The 19,331-nt window shown below is 34.9% G+C and overlaps 1 protein-coding gene and 2 pseudogenes across 1 annotated transcript; 1 reads left to right on the forward strand and 2 right to left on the reverse strand.

Annotated features, from left to right (window-relative positions):
- Positions 1 to 1,364: 1,364 nt before the first annotated feature.
- On the reverse strand, positions 1,365 to 2,790 carry LOC132177268 (uncharacterized). Its single transcript, XM_059589519.2, has 5 exons — positions 2,269 to 2,790; positions 1,968 to 2,180; positions 1,731 to 1,796; positions 1,573 to 1,638; positions 1,365 to 1,472 (listed from the first exon to the last, which is right to left on the reverse strand). The coding sequence occupies exons 1-5, from the start codon at positions 2,788 to 2,790 to the stop codon at positions 1,365 to 1,367; spliced, it is 975 nt and encodes a 324-aa protein (XP_059445502.2).
- Positions 2,791 to 8,363: 5,573 nt separating this feature from the next.
- Positions 8,364 to 9,939, forward strand: LOC132177270 (uncharacterized; annotated as a pseudogene).
- A 3,140-nt stretch (positions 9,940 to 13,079) lies between these two features.
- LOC132177271 (uncharacterized) lies at positions 13,080 to 14,805 on the reverse strand (annotated as a pseudogene).
- Positions 14,806 to 19,331: the final 4,526 nt, after the last annotated feature.

Here is a 19,331-nt window from a genome sequence, read left to right on the forward strand (position 1 = left end):
TGTCTCAAGTAAGTCTATGTGCAGATGGATTATAAGATGATTAATGTCATTAATTATTCTCAAATGCACTTGGATAATTTGACAACAGTGCTTCATCCAGAAGTATTTGAAGCTATGAGCATTATTCAAAGCTGCTGGTTTTTGGGTTTTTTGGCTTTTGGACATTGTTAAGAAATGAGACGACTCACCTACTTCTTAGAGGATTAGGCTACAGGATTTGGTAACCCTAGTTCCTTGTGACATAATTACATCACCTTCTCTAAATTTTTTGCCTTTCTCTCAGCTCGACTTTTGTACTCATTTAGGTTTCATTGAATGTTTACAAAAGACTAAACCAATTTTCAAGGTGTTTTCATTAATTAGCAATCTCAATTGTTGGCAGGTTTAGAAGGGGGTTGGGCTGCCAGAGATGGCGTATTTCATCGTTTTGTTTACAATATAGGCAGTCGTCTCCAAAGCCTAATCTGCATGTAATGGCAATAATTTTTTGCCTTGACAGATAATGGTGCCCGTTTACAAAGTCTATTTATATCTCCATCAAGTTTATTTGGGGTTAGGGTTGACAATTTTTGATACGACATGCGAATTCGATATAAGCCTAACTTAAAATTAGCGGGTTAGGATTGACCTATCCAGTTTTATATTTATGCTTCGACATAGCCTGAATTTAACTCGCGACATTTAGGACTTACAAGTTTTGACATGATTCGTGAATACAACATGAACCTAACATGAAATTAGTATGTTATAATTGAAGAGTTTGACTCGTTTCATGAAATGAGTTATGTTATGATTAACCTATATAATCTTATATTTTAGGGGCACATACGGTTCATTATCGATTTTAGAAAGTCTAATTTTTCGTACACTCACGTCTTGACCTAAAAAGTATTAGTTAGGATCACTTTCTTCTCAAATGGTGCCAATATAAATGGAACCACCTTGGAAATGGTAATTCTTACCGAAAGATAACAACCTTTGCAGAAAGTCACTCTCAAAATCTTGGGTAAAGTCGCCAACAATTGGCAAAAGCATGTTCTTTTTGTGTCATATTAGAGGTTGGATTGGCAATTAGAGCCATCTTTTTGACTTGGATTCTTAATTGATTAGCCTTGCCAGGACCACCAACCAGGATTATTGGAGCTCAAATTTGTGCTCATAAAAGTTCTGTTTAAATAAATTCTGTCGTATTAAGAAGGAAAAATAAAAGAAACAGCCTGGTTTGAGGTATTAGACATGACAGTTTCTCTCATGAACCTTGATAATAGGACTTACAGAATTGCTTATGCAAATAAACCCATTTGAAGTTCCCATGGCTGTTTCATCTACATTGTATTATACTCTATGGAATGCCATCTGATCCTTCAATCTTCTACAATTTTCCCAGAGGGGGTAATTTTCAGATCAAGCCCAATGTCCAATCCATTGTAAGCGATGGGAGCATACATCCATAGATCATCAGAGATTAAGAGCTGCAACAAGAAAACAAAAGATTAGATTGTTAAATATATAACTATAAAGGTTGCTGATCTTTCAATATGTGTACAAAGAGAGATCCCCTTTGGCTAATACCTTGATCTGGAGCTGTAAAAACTTCACATAATGGACAGCTTCCTCAAGCATTGTGCTAATATCAACCTGCATTACCAAATAACCAATTATAAGGATTTCAGGTACACCTCAGACTACTCAGAACAATATTTTGCATCTAGAGCATGCATGCTGCTTACCTTTGTTCCATTAGGGACAAGGGTCTGCAGGATTCTCATCCTTTCGTTTATTCTCTCCCTTCTTTTCTGCAAGACACAAAGGAAAGATCCATTAACCTCATTCCTAGACGGATTGGAATCCACAGCAATTATTTGCTCGAATTGTTAGCAGCCTAAAGTTCGTTTGGGCAGGTAGATTTCATATATGGTCACTCACTAGCAATTTGGGCCAGTTTGCAAGCATTTGGAGGGACTTACCCTTGCATAAAGGCTCTGAGGACCAGTTGCTAATTCCCTCCCGGCTCTTGCTTTTCCATTCAGCTTCTGAGAAGCATTAATGGAGTCATCCTCTGAAGAGCAACTGCTTGAGCTTTGCCCATTAAGATCAGCATTACAATCGTCTTCGTTGTTGCTAGTCGAAGCGAGCTTATGATTCACCATTGATTGCTGCATTCTTATGTTCTTTTGGACCTGCATTATGAATTAAGATATCATGAGCAATAGAAAATAACTTCTTTCACTTGGAAAGACACTAACACATGCTTATCATCATACTCACATCTTCTGAACTCCGAGATCGTTTCTTAGGTTTCTTAGATCGGTTGTTGTTGCATTTGTCTTCCGAGATTGAATTGAATCCTGATATCTCAGATCCCTTTATAAGGACTGAATCCTTGTCAGCAAAAACAGCTTCAGGCATGTATCCAAATCCAGCAGACTCTTCTGCATTCCCATCACTCATTTCTTGGTTTCCTTCAATGAAAAACGAGCTGCTGTTTTTGACATCTGCCATACATAAATCCAGGGACATGGAGTCACTCATGTAGTAGCTTTGTTGGCTCAAACTACCAACTCTAAAATGTAAAGAAGGGTAAAGATTAGAATTGGAGAGATCTGAAGAATGGTATGAGCCTTCACCAAGCCCTGCCATGTTCATGGTTGAATCATGGCAAGGCCAAAAAGTTGATGGAACTTTTACAGAGTTGTTAGGTGGCTGAGACATAAATCCAGCCTCCTCAGCAGCATACATTACACTAAGAGAGCTCAGTTCACCCTCAGAAATGGCTCCCATATGCTCCATATACTCTGTCAGGAAGCTTATTGGAAAAAAGGGTTTTTTTTTCTTAGTGTTTAAATGTTAGGAGAAGCCCTATGGGGTGCAAATGGAAACCATGAAGCATTTATACCTAGCAAAGGGTCGACTTCTTTTTTTTTTTCTTTTTCCTTTTTCTAAGCAAAGGGTTGACTTCTTTTTTCTTTTTTTTTTTTTCCTGAGCAAAGGGTTGACTTTGATGTAAAATGATCTGAACCCATAATTTCCAATCATCATCAGACAAAAAATTGTGAATCTTTATAAGAAATATGCACAAGTTTATGGTGGGCATAGGACAACTCAGGGGGGTGTGGGAAAAGTTCAAGCACATTAGAATAATGCTCCCCACAGTAGCCTGTTGTTGGCTTGTTACTCTTAACAAAAGCATAAACAAGAAAAAGAATTGCAGAAAGAATGATTTCAGATCAGTGGAGAAATATTATTGAAAGGATAAGCTGTAATTGTTTAGTATCAAAAAGGCCAATAAAAGCTAGAAAGGGTCAAATAGAAAGGGGGGAAATGGAGGCATTGGAGAGAACGTGGGGTTGCTTTGAATATGATAAACATAAATAATTGTATTAAACAGAATGATCCTGGCAACCCTAATAGTAGAATGACTCCAAAATTGATTAGGTTGGTGGTCTAAACCACTTCAATGTCATGAATTGAACTCCAAAATTCTTATTATTGTCATAAAGGCATAATAAAGCAAAGAAGCATCACCAACTCTTTGTCAATTAAGGATAGGAAAAGAGGAAAACTAGTATTTTTCTCCTAAATAAGGCTGGAAATAAAGCATGTTGTTTATGTTACTCAATCAGTTTATTATATTTTCCATTTATTAGGCTTGTTACGAGACAATAGAACCTTCTATGTTTTTGTTCTTCTCTCCACATTCTTATTAGGGGACTGGAATCGAGTGCAATTAGCTGTCCGTATTGCATGAATACAAACAACTAATGTGACAGGGCACTTGCCCAAGTAGGTGGGTTTCACACTAAGAGTTCTTATCAAAGTGGGCCAAATGAAGAATATATTAAGATTTTAGATTTAATTAATTTAAAAAAAATTAAGTGTTAACAATAATTGTTTTTTAATATATATAAATTTTTAACTCAATTACCTTTTAAAATTGAAGCTAATGTTCTTTTAGATCCTGAAAATATCTATACTTGAATATATAATAAATTTTGTAGCAATTTCTCTTTTAATGTACGACATCAAATAGTCAAAAAAAAAAAAACCCTTCAATTTTGTTCAAATGCGAAAACAATAGGTCTATCATCATAATGCCCGAACAAAAGTGAAGCTTAATTACTCTCTCACATTAACTACCCGTATTACGTGAAAGATAGAATCAATTAATTACACCAAATCCAAATCCCATGTGTAGTCTATTTGAAATTTTAAGCTGCTGACTCTCAACCATTTGATAGGTCTACCTCTCAATTCTCAAATATGTGTACTAGTTGCCAGGAGGGGATCCATCAGTTTGGCTGGCATTAGTTTTGGGTTGACCTTATAAAAATATATATATATTTTGTTATGTTTTGTTTTTTATTTATTTTTTAATGTATCAAAACTTTATATTAAAATAATAATAATAATAATGATAATAAACGTTACATCAGAGCCCATACATGGCGGGACGGCCATGGAGAAAATCCTAGCAGCAAAGTCTTGGGAATAATGAGTTAATGACAATTAATCTCCCTTAACTGCCCAATAACAAAATAATTGCCTTAATGGAATTTTGCATTTTGTAAACCATACTAAAATAAATAATAATAATAATAATAAAGCCCTTTCATTTCATATTGTCAGCCTGATTTGTATATAAAAATCATTAGGTTAATTTAGGGGGAAATGGACTTGGCCTACAAATTTTACACCCCTTTAACACATGCTTTTAAAATTGGATAATGATAGGAAGCCAAACAAATGAATTTTAAAAAAAAATTTAAACTAACGAGACAAAAGTTTTTAAATTAAAAAAATATCTTGTGAATTATATTTTTCCTTTTAAAATGACTTTTATACCCTTATAAATGTTAAGATTTTCAATCTGTACGTTGGCTCATACTACAAGCAAGCCTGTGACGTAAAATTTTGATTGTATGTATCCCATAATTATGGCTCCATGAAATTTATGAAAAATACAACTATACCCCTATATACTTTAAAGGAACAAATTTAGCTTCTGGCTGGGGCTAAAGTATTGATCTCCAAGGCCGTGTTTGAAGTGGATTCAACATATGAAGCCGTCTTGTCTTGATCATCTATACTTCTCCAGGTACCAAATCATTGTTTAAATTGCCCCTTGTTTTTCTGAAATGTAGACAAAAGATATAGGAACAAATTATTTGTTGGGTAGCACAATCTAATAACTTAATCTGTAAAGAAATTAAATACTCTTATTTTCGAACTGAACCTAATTAGAAATCTTCATTAATGCACATATATATGTAGGGATTGATTCCGTCTACTGGAACTTGATCAAGAAGAGGGAACTAACAACGCTAATAGGAAGTATGGATATCATGGAGGTTTGGAGCAAATTGCGCAAAATTGGTGCAAAACCTTTTATACGTAGAGCTTGACAGCTTGTAAAGAAAGACATTGAAGAGCTTGCTGAGACCAAAAAAACCGAGTGAAGTGACTTATTTATTTCGTTTTTAGAGTGTCAAAACATTTTTGTTCGTATGTTAATTTTAGGGAAAAATAATTTACTTCCTCTGATATCAAAACAATCTCAGAAGTCCATGTGGTATGCAAAAAAAAAAAAATTTAATTCCCACAGTTAAATTTCATCCATTAACTTAACGGATTTCATTAGTGTGCCATATCACATTCAATAAAATTAAAGCACATATCATGTTTTATTTATGACTTTTAAAAAGCGTACTTGAATTTTCCACGTCATATTATTATGCCAACTAATACTCCCACCTCAGCTTTTTTCCACGTCAAACACATCAGATCAAATATTTTTTAAAAACCTAATTCTACCAAATTATTGATTTGAGCACCGTCATCTGCTTTTTCTTCTTCACGGATGTCGTGCTTCTTCAGCTTCTTCACCCAAGTTCGTGCCTCCTCTAGCAGGCGTGGAAGGCAAATCGTGACACCGCCCCGTAAATAAGACATCTATCCCATTAATAAAAAAATAAAAAAAAAAATTATATATATTTTTTAAAAAAATTATAAAAAATTAAGGGGTGGCTAGCCACCCCATTGGGGTTGGCCGGACCACCCCAGTTAGGGCTGGGGTGGCTGAAGCCACCCAGGCAGATCTTAAAACAAAAAAAAAGAAGTTTTGTTTGGCTGGCTTGGGGGTGGTCTGGCCACCCCCAAGGGCCAAAAGTATTATTTTTTATTTTTTAGATCTGGGTTTAGGGGGTGGCCGAACCACCCCCAAGGGCCATGGGGTGGTCCGGCCATTGGGGTGGCTCCCAACCCACCCCATCTAAAATGGGGTGGTCCAGCCACCCCTATGGCCAAGATGGGGTGGCTAGCCACCCATTATTCTTTTATTAATTTATTTACTTTTTTAATCTAAAATATTATTATTTTTATTATTTTTTGTAGTGAGACAGGTATCCTATTTATGAATCTATGATTTTTAAAAAGAATGGACTGTAGAGGATCCTATTCCCCGAGATAACGTCTTGACTTACAATGATTAATGCGTTGCTTACATTTTGCAATTGATGTTTGGCGTTTTGGAGATGGAAATGGATCCTCTCAATTTCCTCCGGTTAGTGCATTTAGAAGGATTGTGTTGTTCATCTTTGGAGATGGGGCATTTTTATTGGCAATTTGAGGAGACCCATTAACGAGGTCATTCCATATTGGAGAAGAAGCTATCTGAAGCGGCGGGGAGGGAGGTAGTTTTATGGTTCATCGAAGAAAAAACAAGTGACATTAGTCTATGATTGGATCAATATACTACTGACCAACAATATATATATATCGCTTCTAAACATAAGTCATGATCATTACTATAAATTCACTGAAAACAAGAATTTATTTTTTTATTTTATTTTTATTGTTATTGATTTTTTTATTTTTTATTTTTTTAAATTTTCTTATCATTAGCGGTGACCTCAAAGTTGCCGCTAATGATAGTGGAATGGCAGCGACTCTTGGTCCCCGCTATTGATTTTTTTAATTTATTTTTTAAACTTTTTTCATATCATTAGCAGAGACTTTGTGGTCGCCGCTAATGATATACCAATAGCGGCGACCCTAGGGTTATTTCGAACCTATTTTTGCGGTGACAAAAAAAGTCATTAGTGACGACTCAAAGTTGCCGCTAATGAGGGGTCATTAGCGGCGACTTTTGAGTCACCGTTATTTGGCATTAGCGTCCGATTACTAGAGGCAACCAAATAGCGGCCACTTGTCGCCGTTATGGGTAAATAGTGGCCATTTTTGGGTGATTAGCGGCAACTCACTAATGACCAAACTTTTTGTAGTGTCCGTGCTGCTCCCTTTTTTTAAAGGTGGGGGGAGTGAGACTCTGTGACACTACCACTATGCTGGTCTTCAATGACACTACCAACCCACCCTTAGAATAACCTTTGTTTAAAGGGAAAAAAAAAAAAAAAAATCAATTGTAGATTGACAATGCCACGTTAGCATAATGAGATAATGGTGTGGCGTATAGAAATATTTCTAACCAAATTATACCATCTTTAATCAAAGCCTTAGAAACACAATTACTATAAACTTTTCACTCTTAACTTTAAGAGATCTTCTGAATTTACCTCCGCCCAATTGCACAACAAATATTTTTCTCAACAACTCACATTAGAAAGACTATACAACTTTCCGAGTTGGTTTAAATTTACCTTTAAAACTCGATTTAACTTTCTACTATCAAAATTAACAAGTAAAACTAGTTGAAGTTTAATGTTTACATATTTGACCAAAAATACTGACAAATAATTTAGAAAATCTGATTATTATGTTTGCTGCCAGAATATCCTCTTTTCATATCCGCAATGAAAGAACTTTGGAGCTTTTTGTCATGAAAAGAAACTGGTTAAAAGATCAAACATAACCCACTTTTGGAGTAGTTCTGTTTTTGGAATGTCATTTTCATTCTGTTCAATTTTATATTTCAATATATTCAAAGCAACTCTATGTTCTTGCAATCTCTAGGTGCTACATTATCCCTTGCTTCACCATATCTTACTCTTGTTCTGCAATTTCTATTAATTTCCCTTATATATATCCATTTTTCTAGCATTTGTTGTAGAAAGAAGGTGCTTAAGTAACTTAAAGATAGAATTTTGTAATCTTTCATGAGCTGTCCTTGGCTCATTGACTTGTGCAAAATTTATTAAAAAAAAAAAAATTGGATTTTTTTGTCTGATAATTATTGACAATAAGGAGTTCAGATCTCTTCTGAAATGAAGTCAAACCCTTGCAAGAAGTACTTGCTGGGTATAAATATTTCTTACTCTTCTTAATTTCTCACCAAGCACCAAGCAAATTGAGCTTCTCCTAACATCTCACACACAAAAAAAGAGACCCTTTCTCCTCCAAAGAAGAATATGGAGCCTATTGGAGCCACTTCTGAGGGGGAATGGTGCTCTCTTAGTGGAATGTGTGCTGCAGAGGAGGCTGATTTTGTGGCCCATTTGCTTAATTACTCTTCCATACCCAATGAGATAAATTACTCTTCAAGCTTGGGAGTCCCTTCAACTTTTTGGCCTCACCATGATTCAACTATGAACATGGCAGGGCTCACCGACACTTCATGCATTTCTTTGGAATGTGATAGTTCTAGATTTAACAGCTTTTCTGAAGGTAGTAGTTATATTAATGGTGGTAGTTTGAGTCAAAAAAGCTATTAGTTGAGTGATCCTCAACCAATTCTGACACCCAATAATAGCTCCATGTCCATGGATTCAAGCTCTTATCTCATTGATGGGGATGACTGCATGAACCAAGAAATAAGTGAGGGCAATGCAGAGGAGTCTGCTGGAAACATGCCTGAAGCTGTTCTTCCTGATAAGGATTTGCAGCTAGAAAAGAAAACTGAGGATCCAAAACCAGCTGAAAATTCTAAGAAAAGATATCTGGGTTCAGGACATGTAAGTAAAATAATGCTTTTCATCACCTTCTTACCATTGTGCTACTTTTTTCCTAGTGATGGAAGTTTCTCCTTTTTCTTAATGAATAAGGTAGCAATTTTCTTATCTTCATTCCATCATGTAGGCTTCGAAGAAAGAGAGGATGATACAATCAAAGAAGAAACAGAAGCTTTCTTCTACTAGAGACATAGAAAAAGGGATTAATCTTGACCTTGTTGGGCAGAGCTCAAGCAGCTGCTCCTCAGAGGATGACTCCATTGATGCTTCTCCCACTTTGAGCATGAAAGGGCCTGCTGCTCTCAACTTGAAGGGCAAAACAAGAGCCAGCAGGGGATCAGCCAACGATCCCCAGAGTGTCTATGCAAGGGTGAGTTACTACAAAATGCTTCCGCATTGAACCAACTTCATCAAAAACTTTCTGCCAAGCAATGTGAATTTATTAATTGATCATTTTATTCTATTTTGCAGAAACGAAGAGAGAAAATAAGTGAGAGGCTGAGAATCCTCCAGAACCTTGTCCCTAATGGGAGAAAGGTAGGCAGTTTATTCTATAAACCGTGTTAAATTACCACTTATCACATATTAGAATATTTAATTGAAACTGAGGATAAATTGTGGACTCAATGTTCGAATCACGACTTTTGCTCTAATACTATGTTAAATCATCACTTTTAAATTGTGATGTATGGAATTCTCATAACAGTTATTATGGTATTGCAGGTTGATATTACCACAATGCTTGAGGAAGCTGTTCAATATGTGAAGCTTTTACAGCTACAAATTAAGGTAATAGCCAAAAGAAAATCCTTCTTATTCCACATTCTTAAAGACAGTTTAGCATATGAAGATGCTTATTTGATCTGATTTTTCATTTTCTTGTTTGTAGCTCTTGAGCTCCGATGATCTATGGATGTATGCTCCCATTGCTTACTATGGAATGGACATTGGACTTAGTGATGGAATTGATGAGAAAATCAGCTTATTTGCAAAAGCAAATAAGCAATCATCAAATCATTGTATCAAAGTCTCCTGAGGAAATTATAGTATCATCAATAATTAATCAAATTCGGCCACTTCTGGATTTTTAATGCAATAATAGACACGATTTGAGCAGAATTTCTTCACTAAAGAACTTGATTACCATCCACTATTGTTGGTTAATAGCACTTTATGCAATCCATAAGATGATTAATATAACTTAATTAGATTTACCAGGGGAGTAATGCTCTTGTGTCCCCCTTTTGACCTTCTAAAGGTGAAATGACTTTTAAAATTACTATTGCATCAAACTTTAAAAATTACTATTTGATCAAAATTTAATAGTAATCAATTCTAAATCTAATGGTAATTGTCCATCAAATTGGATGGAAACTGTGCCAAGTGCACCACACCTGAATTTTTTTTACAAAATTCCCCTAAACATTATTTAAAGAAATTATATATATATATATATATATATATATATATATATATATATATAGGAATGGTGGCCAAACTATCCCATAGCTTGTTGCACTTTTGTGGGTGTCTGAACTTACGCCACAACCTCTGGGGGTTGTTCAGCCAGCCCCCTCTCCATGGGGTGGTTTGGCCACCCTCGAAATTAAAGTGGAAAAGGGGGTGGTCAAACCACCCTTTAAGTTTTTTATTTTGTTATTATTTTTTTTTCCAGTTTTTTAAAATAGTTGTTAGGGGTAATTTCGACAAAGAAACTTAAGGAAAAAAAAAATTGGGCATTTTGGAAATTTGTTGTCTAAAAACATTTCACATAAATGTCAGGTGACATATTTTCTGTCCAATTTGATTGGAAACGTGGACAAAGAGTGTTAATCGTAACGAAGTGGTAGTTGGATTGGGTCAAAGGTTACTTTCTAAAGTTTTGAGGTACAAGTGTTTGAGGGGTGTAAGTTTGAATGCTAAGCATATTTTTCCTAATGGTTTTTATATCAGCCTGGCAATATGAAATGAAAGGGCCTTTTTGCTAGTTGACAGTTGGCATATTTTAGTATAGTTTGCAGATGCAATTGAAAAATCCAATTTTTACTACCTTGCTTCCCTTCTACATCTTATTTTCTTCATATTCTTCTTAAAGGTTGGTTGCCAACCCCTTTGGAGATTGTGGTGGTTTCTGAATTTTAATTTGAAAGAACAGGATCCTCTTCAGTCTATTATGGACGGGAGAATATTCAGTTCACGGTTAGAATTTCATTTCATAAATCCTATGGCCACAAATGGAACATATATTCCACTAATAAAAATAATAATAAAATAGTATTTTAAATTAAAAAAAAAAATTAAGAAAAATTTAAGAAAAAAAAAAAGAAAAGAAAAGAAGGGGGTGGCTTCTTTTCTTTTTCTTAATTTTTTTCTTTAATTCAAAATAATATTTTATTATTATTTTTATCAGTGGGATATGTGTTTCATTTGTGGCCATAGGATTTCTGAGATGAAATCTTAGCCATGAACTGAATATTTTTCAGTCCATAATGAACTGGAGAGAATCCTGTTCCTAATTTGCAGGGGTCGGAATAAAAAAATGGATTCCAAGCTGAGCGTTCCTTGAATTTCGTACATAGTCATAAATATCGAGTTGACTCAAAATTCAGGCTTACTGTCAGGATAGCCTTGGCCTCTTCCCCAAGTTGATCGCGTTAGCCACTACACAACAATCAAAATTCATGTTTACGAGGGTTGCTTGCGACGTGCTCAATGACCCTCAGAAGTGCTAGATCTACGATCTCTACAATGAGAAGGTGCTTCAGACGGCGGAGTTCGTAAGCCCTAACTCTTCTAGGGGCCCTCGGGGTTTTAGTAGAATCCTAGGGTCGCTAAGGACATGCATCTTCTCGGAGTTCTCGATGTTGAGGGCATGTTTTGCAATGGGAACAACATCGAGGAGGTTGGGAGGAGCCAGGTGAAGATGAAAGTTTGAGCAGCAGCTCTAAAAAGATTGTTACAATCTTAGTAATCTTTATTTTGATAGTGGATTTCTTCCCTTGTGCTTTGCCTAGCTATAGACATAGGCTTCCAAGTTAAATTATGTAAATCTTGGTGTTTTGTTTTTCTATTTTCTATATTTTATTTTGCTTGTTCACTTAAAATCTGTATGCAATATAATTTGATCACTTAATCACATTCTAACATGATAAATTTGGATTCATCACTAATGAAGGCTTTCGGATGCTACTACTTGTCTCAAAAACTTAAAATGACAAGAAATAGTTAATTTGATCACTTAATTAATCTACTAACAATAATCAATTTGTTATCTGATAGAACACAAGTGTTTTATGTTGGAAAATATTCTTCATCTCAGTAATTGAACGTATGAAGAATGTATATATATATATATATATATATATAGAGAGAGAGAGAGAGAGAGAGAGAGAGAGAGAGAGAGCACATGATTGTGCTTGGTGAGGAGGAGATTGAAGTTTCCTAATTAACATCAGTAGTTAGATTTTACTGAAAATTTTTTATCAGCAATCTCATCATTCCTGAACTTCACTCCAAATTTTTTATCAGCAATCTCATCATTCCTGAACTTCACTCCCTCACTTCTCTTCCCATTGGAGCAATTAAACTTAATTTGTTTCTTAATTTATTAAGTTTCACTTATTCTTAGGTTATTCTAATTAGCACCCAACTCCTTTTCACAGCCTTTTAAGATTTATTGGTAGCATATGCACAAATACAGATTGTCCTCAGGTTGGTAAGGGGTGATTAATTTGTTAATCAATTGACATCTTTTCCTAGTGAAGTTTGAGTTTGTGCCTGCCACATTCTCCTGTGAAGTTAACATAGAATATTATAGTGTTGAATCATTAGTTGACCTAAATATTTAATTAAGTTCGAATGTTCACACACTTTTAATAAAGTAATTATAAGACATTCTCTCTACTTATCAAATTATTTGAGCAGAATATTCACAATTACTTATTAATTCAGCCACCCTAATCAGTAGATAATAATAGTTTTCATGTAAGAGGTTACATTTATTCTCATTGAAAAAAAAAAAAAGAATCATTCTGCTCATATCATGTCTGTTGCATTAAGAACAAACCAGACAGAAAATGGTAATTTAATTAAATCTGTGTCATTAAATTTCCCCTCAAAATGGACTTGATAAATCCATATACATATAAGCCCATGATGAGGAATAGCAATCCTGCATGCTCATCACCCCATTCTTTTATCCTATGAAGATTGTCTGGGTGGGTTGATTTTCAGATCAAGTAGTCCAATGTCCATTCCATTTTAAGCAATGGGAGAATACATCCATAGATCATCAGAGCTCAATAGCTACAGGGGTCCAAAAAGAAAACAAAAGATTAGATTAACAAGCTGATTTTCAGTTGTTTAATAAAAAGGATTCTGTTTTAAGTGTTATCACCTTAATTTGGAGCTGTAAAAACTTCACATATTGGACAGCTTCCTCAAGCATTGTGCTAATATCAACCTGCAACCAAAGAATCAAGCACATATATGAATTCCAAGTACACCTCAGACTAATAGAGAAATAGTTGCAGTTTATGGAGAAATCTGCTTACTTTTGTTCCATTAGGGATGAGGTTCTGTAGAATTCTCAGCCTCTCATTTATTCTCTCTCTTCTTTTCTGCAAGATAGAAAGGAAATATCAATTATTTTACATGTCGGGTAAACCCCACACACACGAATTAGGATCCTCTTTATTTCAAATGAACCGGATAATATCTAGTTAGTTATAGTGAAGAGTATTTGTGTCCTCTCAAAAAGTGAAAAGATAAAAACACCCCTCCACTATAACTAATTGGATATTAATTAGTTCATTTGAAATGGAAATGATCATTTTCCTAGATACACGACTCTGCCTGTAAGAACCGTGTGATCAGGACTTGAACGAGTCAACCATTTGAGCTTAACGTCGCGGGCAACTTTTGCATAAAAAGTTAGGTATACGAATACGGGGGACTTACCCTTGCATAGAGGCTCTGGGGGTCAGTGGCTGACCCCCTACTGGCTCTTTTCTTCCCATTCAAGTCATGAGAAGTAGGCCCTTTCACACTCGAATGTGAAGTGTTGCAGTCATCCTCAGAGGAGCAGCTGCTCCAGCCCCGCCCATTAAGGCCAGCACTAATACTTTCTTCTTCATTGTTGCTTGTTTTCTGATTCTTTTTCGATCTTACATTCCTCTTGTTCTTCTGAACCTAAATATTATTTGATGAAATATATTAATCAAATTCCATTAGGAAATATACAAAACATATATATATATATATATATATATATATATATATATATATATATATATATCACCCTGCAAAAAGGTAGCACAATTAATGTAAATATATAAGAAGGTGAAAAGCTTGTTATTGTACTCACATCTCCAGAACTCCTTGATCTTTTCTTAGAATTCTCAGGTGGGTTGTCAGACTTATCTTCCTGGATTGATTCTGAAATGAGCATCTCAGATTTCCTTTTGAGCTGCAAATCCTTCTTAGGAAGAGCAGCTGCAGGAACATCTCCAGAAGACTCTTCTGCAATATTGCCATCACTCTTCTCTTGGCTCAAGAAGTCATGATCCCCTTCGATGAGAAAGGAGTTGGTGCTTTTCTCGTCCCCCATGCACAAATCCATGTTATTGGATACAAAAATTGGATGGGAATCACTCAAGTAGTAGCTTTGTTGGCTCGAAAAGCCATGAAAATTAGTATTAGCCACATGATCAGAAGAATGGTATGATGAATCATGGCCAAGCCAAAAAGTACTACTAGAAGGGAAATGATCCCCATGAGTTAGCTCACTTGGAAGCGAAGCATTATTAAGCAGCAGCGCCATAAAATCAGCCTCATCAGCAGCATAAGTGCCACTAAAAGAGCCCCATTGATCTCCCTCAGAGATGACTCCCATAGGATTCATAATTTCCTCCTTTGGAAAAGAAAGGCTTCTCTGTTTTTGTCAAGTGTTAAAATGTTAGGAATAGCTGATTAAGCTGTTAGAATGTTAGGCAATCTAAAGACATATTTATACAAAACAGGTAGCTGCTAGAGGTGGACCTCTTCCCTATAGTAAGATCTAACTCATGATTGCACCAATGTAGAAGATGGGGCCAAGACAACTCAGAGAAAGATAAAAGCCATGATAAAAAAATGTAATGCAAATTCTCCATTAGCTAAAAGACAAGACACAGAAAGATATATTTATGATTCAAGGAATATTATGAAAGGGACTAACTGGGATTAAAACTTGTGATTAAAAAAAAGTCAGAATCTGAAAAGGGTTTAATGGATAGATTCAACCAATGTTGGCAATTGAGGGAGAACGTGGGGGGTCTTGTGGAATTATATATAAAAATCAGTATGTTAAGCACAGTGAAGGTAGTGGAGGAAATAGGTTTGACCATCTCAACACTACCTGGAAAGAAAACAAAGCATCTCTTTGCTGGATATTTTGTTCCCTCCAATTGAAATCTGCCGACTTTTCCTTTGAATCTTGGAAACTCATTGATAAGAACCCATATATCATTAATTATCATCACATACAACAATTAGACAAATCTGTTTTAGGTATAAAACCTGAATCCAGGTGTAAATTCATTGGCTCCAGAGGAAGGGTTGTTAAGAGGTAACCTCATTGAGGCCCCCACGTACCCACATGTTTTGGCTAGCTCCAGTTTTATTAAGGCCTAAAACTTCTTAGCCTTATTAGCAACTTTAACTCTAATTGTTTAGGCATTTTTGGTTTGAATGTAAATACATATCTTTGGTGTACGGTTTGACAATTTTTGACACGACCCGCGAATTTGAAACAAATTCAACTCGAAATTAGAGGGTTAGGGTTTAGGGGTCTAATACGTTTAACTAAACTGGTCGGGTTAGAACTAATTAACCTATATAATCTTATACATATGACTCAACGCAACCCAAACCTAATATGCAAATCCGACATGAATTTTGACATGAACCCAACACAAAATTAGTGAGTTAAGAGTTGAAAAGACTGACCCATTTAATTAACTATGTCGGGTTAAAATCGACCTATGTAGTCTTATATTTATGTCCTCACATGATACAAACTCTACGCACAAACACGAATTGCTACCTCTGGTGTATACCTTTCATATTATGTAAATCATACTCAGAAATGATCTAAGTTAGCAGATAAATTTTTGTGCAGATGAGGTATGCAAATAGCACCATCCCTACAAAATTATATTAAACTAGCTAGACTAGTGAAGAGCAATATATATATATATATATATATATATATATACTTGAGTCAATGACCTTTGGTTTGCGGTGTCTTCTGGTCTAGGAAACTGACAACTGTCTAAGTTAGACAAATTCCACCACCCATATATATATATACAGGAGCACTGATTGGCAGCACGCGTGGGCGTGGCACGCCCAGTGCAAATTTTTTTTTTTTTTTTTTTTTTTTTTAAGATCAACAGCACGGGCGTGCAATGCACGCCGCGTGCTGTTGATCTTTACCCCTCATATATACACGATCATGAGCTTATATAATTAGTCTGCACTGATAGTTATATATATGCCTTTGATATGAAAGGAGTGAACCATATTTTCTTTGCTACATTCTGTACGTAGAGGCAAGTGTATATATATGGGATCATAGACACGATATTCCACGTCACTATTGGACATTTATGTATATAATTATTTGTTTGTATATTAATCTGCACGTACGGATTTGTCTCACCAATTATCTCACTGTATCAACAATCACGTCAGAAAAGGATGGCATCTAGCTATGATCATATGATGTTCCACTACCTATGCACATACATGATGCATGACTAAAGGAATTTAAGAAGAAGAAAAAAAAGAGAAATAGGAAAAAAAAAAAAAAAGGAATTGAGGCTCCGTTAAATGTTTTTTGGAATTTTTTTCTTTTTCTTATTTTCGGTGTTTGGTACGATGGAAAATATTCGTCAAACTAAAAAAACTTACCATTGACTTCTTTACTTTCATAAAATGGTTTCCCTTTTTTAAAATCACAAACTATTTTTCAAATTTGAGCTTTTTCTTCTTGCGTGCATGCCCTTTTTCGCAATTCATTTTCCAATGCCCCACGGAGTTCGTCGGGAACCGTCACACCACCTATCAAAGTTCGCTAGAAACCATTGCCAGATCGAGCTCACCAAAAATCCTCTATCGGAGTTTGCCATTGTCTATAATTTTTTATACAAATCAAATGCCAGAAAATATTTTAGATCGAAACAAATGGAGTCTAAGTCACATGTACAATTCATAGAGAAGAGAAATGTGGTGGAGTCTTACTACCAAAAAGAAGAGACAATAGGAATCAGAAGATGAGTCACACCTAATTAAAGAACAAATTAAAATCCATTTATTCATTAAATTCTAATCTCCCTCCATAAGAGAATAATAAAAGAAAACTCTAACCCTATTTTAACTGACTTTGAGCCAAGAAACTTATTTATTTTTCCTCGATCCCGCATCATATACATATACTATGATACTAGCTAGCTAGCTATTCACATTTTCGTTTCATATGATAATTAACAAGAAAAAAAAATAAAAAAAATAAAAAAAATAAAAACTAAGAATTTGGATATTTTTGGCAATGGCTGCACGATAGTCTCTCATGGATGGTTGATATGGATCCAACCCAGCTGAAACTCATTTTATGAGTAAAATTGCCTCGATCAAATGAACACAAAGAAAGAACACCTGGTCGTCAAGTCCAACCTGTAATCCCTGCTAGTTTCACGCGTAAAGCTTAGCTAGCTAGCTGCCCAGCTCATTCCAAAGAAAGATCAACAGCAGCATTTTTTGGTAAACATTATGATATCTTTAATATATATTGTAATGGGTGCAGGCCAATATCATTGCACGATCTATTGTTGTATTAGAGTCGTCTAGGACTAAAATTATATATGTACGTTGAGAGAGATGAAGGAATAAAATCTTAGCATGAGTAGAGAGCTAGATATCGAAAACCTATTGAAATCTGATTTTGTTGTTTAATTTGCATGCGGATATATATATATATGACATATCACATTTTCTATATCCTTTTACTTCCTGGCCGGCCGCCACAACTTGTAGAGATCCACTTCTTTTTTGGGAAAATGGTGCCTCTTGGTTAGAGCCAAGAGGGGCACCTGTTTTCTTTCAAAGCCACCACCCCTGCCCTACATGCCAAGAGGAGGAGGCTCTACGACACGTCTTTAATTTATATATGCATGAATTTATAATAAAGATTAATTTAATTAGAAGTTTTTGTTTTTCAAGGGCGATCAGAAATTAAAGCTTAATTAATTTGTCAGTGATCTTGTGTCTCCTAGCGTGAGACAAATAATATATATAAGGATGCTCGATCTAGGCTACACCTGATCATATGGGCAATTAGGCTCTTGTTTTAGGCCGATTAGGCACACTAATGACTAAGCTAATACTAACATTTACAAGTAATTAACGTAATTAATTTAAGAAGAATTCATAAAAGAAAAAAAAAAATAGTAATTCAAGAAGAGAAAAAGTATTAATGAGTAAGGTTGAAAACAAACCGCGTACCCTAGCTGGCATGGCTGAAGAAACGTATAATAACTCTAAAAATATATATTGAAATCTTATTCAAATTTGAAGTGTGGATCTAAGCCTACAAGTTGGGTTTAAATAACTTAAAAAAAAAAAAAAAAAGGAAAAAAAAAATCTAATTAAACTACTAATCAAACTAAGAATTAATCCTAAAAAAAAAAAGACTAATTTCTTTTTTTTTAAAGAATGAGTAGCTTTCATAAACAGCGGAAGACTTAACAAATAAGAAAAGCTATAGCAAAACCTTTCTCGAGTAATTAATACTAAATGGATATGGTTTTCTGGGTGCAAGATAATTAATGATGCACATTATAAATTTTTTTTATTTGATAACTTATAAACTAATAGGAAACTACTATTCGATAAAAAAACCTGTGAAACATTGGGTATGTTGTAAAGAGTTTTAAGAGGAGAAAATGAAAAAGAAATGATTAATATATATGATATAAAAGTGAAAAAAAGTAAAATCCATAATAAACTTAATTATATATCACACTAATTTTTCTAGCCCTTCCAGAAGCTATATGTTAGCAAATACAAAATGGATTTGACAAGATTTGTGGTAATTACTGGCTAAATGGGAATATATATATATATATATATATATATATATATATATATATATATATATATATGAATCCACTTGTGGATTATGAGCACGTAGCATCCTACCTGGCCCCACATTATCAGATCCAACAAAATCGATCACAACCGACCAAAAATTGTCTGTTTGTATGATCATTGGATCATTGGTTGGATTGTGGTGAATAAAAAAAAAAAAACAGGTTTCCAACATATGGACCAAGTCGACTGTCTAGTTTTAAAGTGTCAGAAAAAACCAACATTCCCAGATCCAATCGA

This window comes from Corylus avellana, chromosome 4, assembly GCF_965113065.1.
Source record: "Corylus avellana chromosome 4, dhCorAvel1.hap1.2, whole genome shotgun sequence".
NCBI classification, from domain to species: domain Eukaryota; kingdom Viridiplantae; phylum Streptophyta; class Magnoliopsida; order Fagales; family Betulaceae; genus Corylus; species Corylus avellana.

Excerpts from the sequence above, each read along its gene's own strand:
- LOC132177268 (XM_059589519.2), bottom strand. The coding sequence starts at position 2,790 with ATGGAGCATATGGGAGCCATTTCTGAGGGTGAACTGAGCTCTCTTAGT. Across the intron at positions 2,181-2,268 it reads GATCTCGGAGTTCAGAAGAT|GTCCAAAAGAACATAAGAAT; the intron begins GTGAGTATGATG and ends TTCATAATGCAG. Across the intron at positions 1,639-1,730 it reads TTGTCCCTAATGGAACAAAG|GTTGATATTAGCACAATGCT; the intron begins GTAAGCAGCATG and ends TTGGTAATGCAG.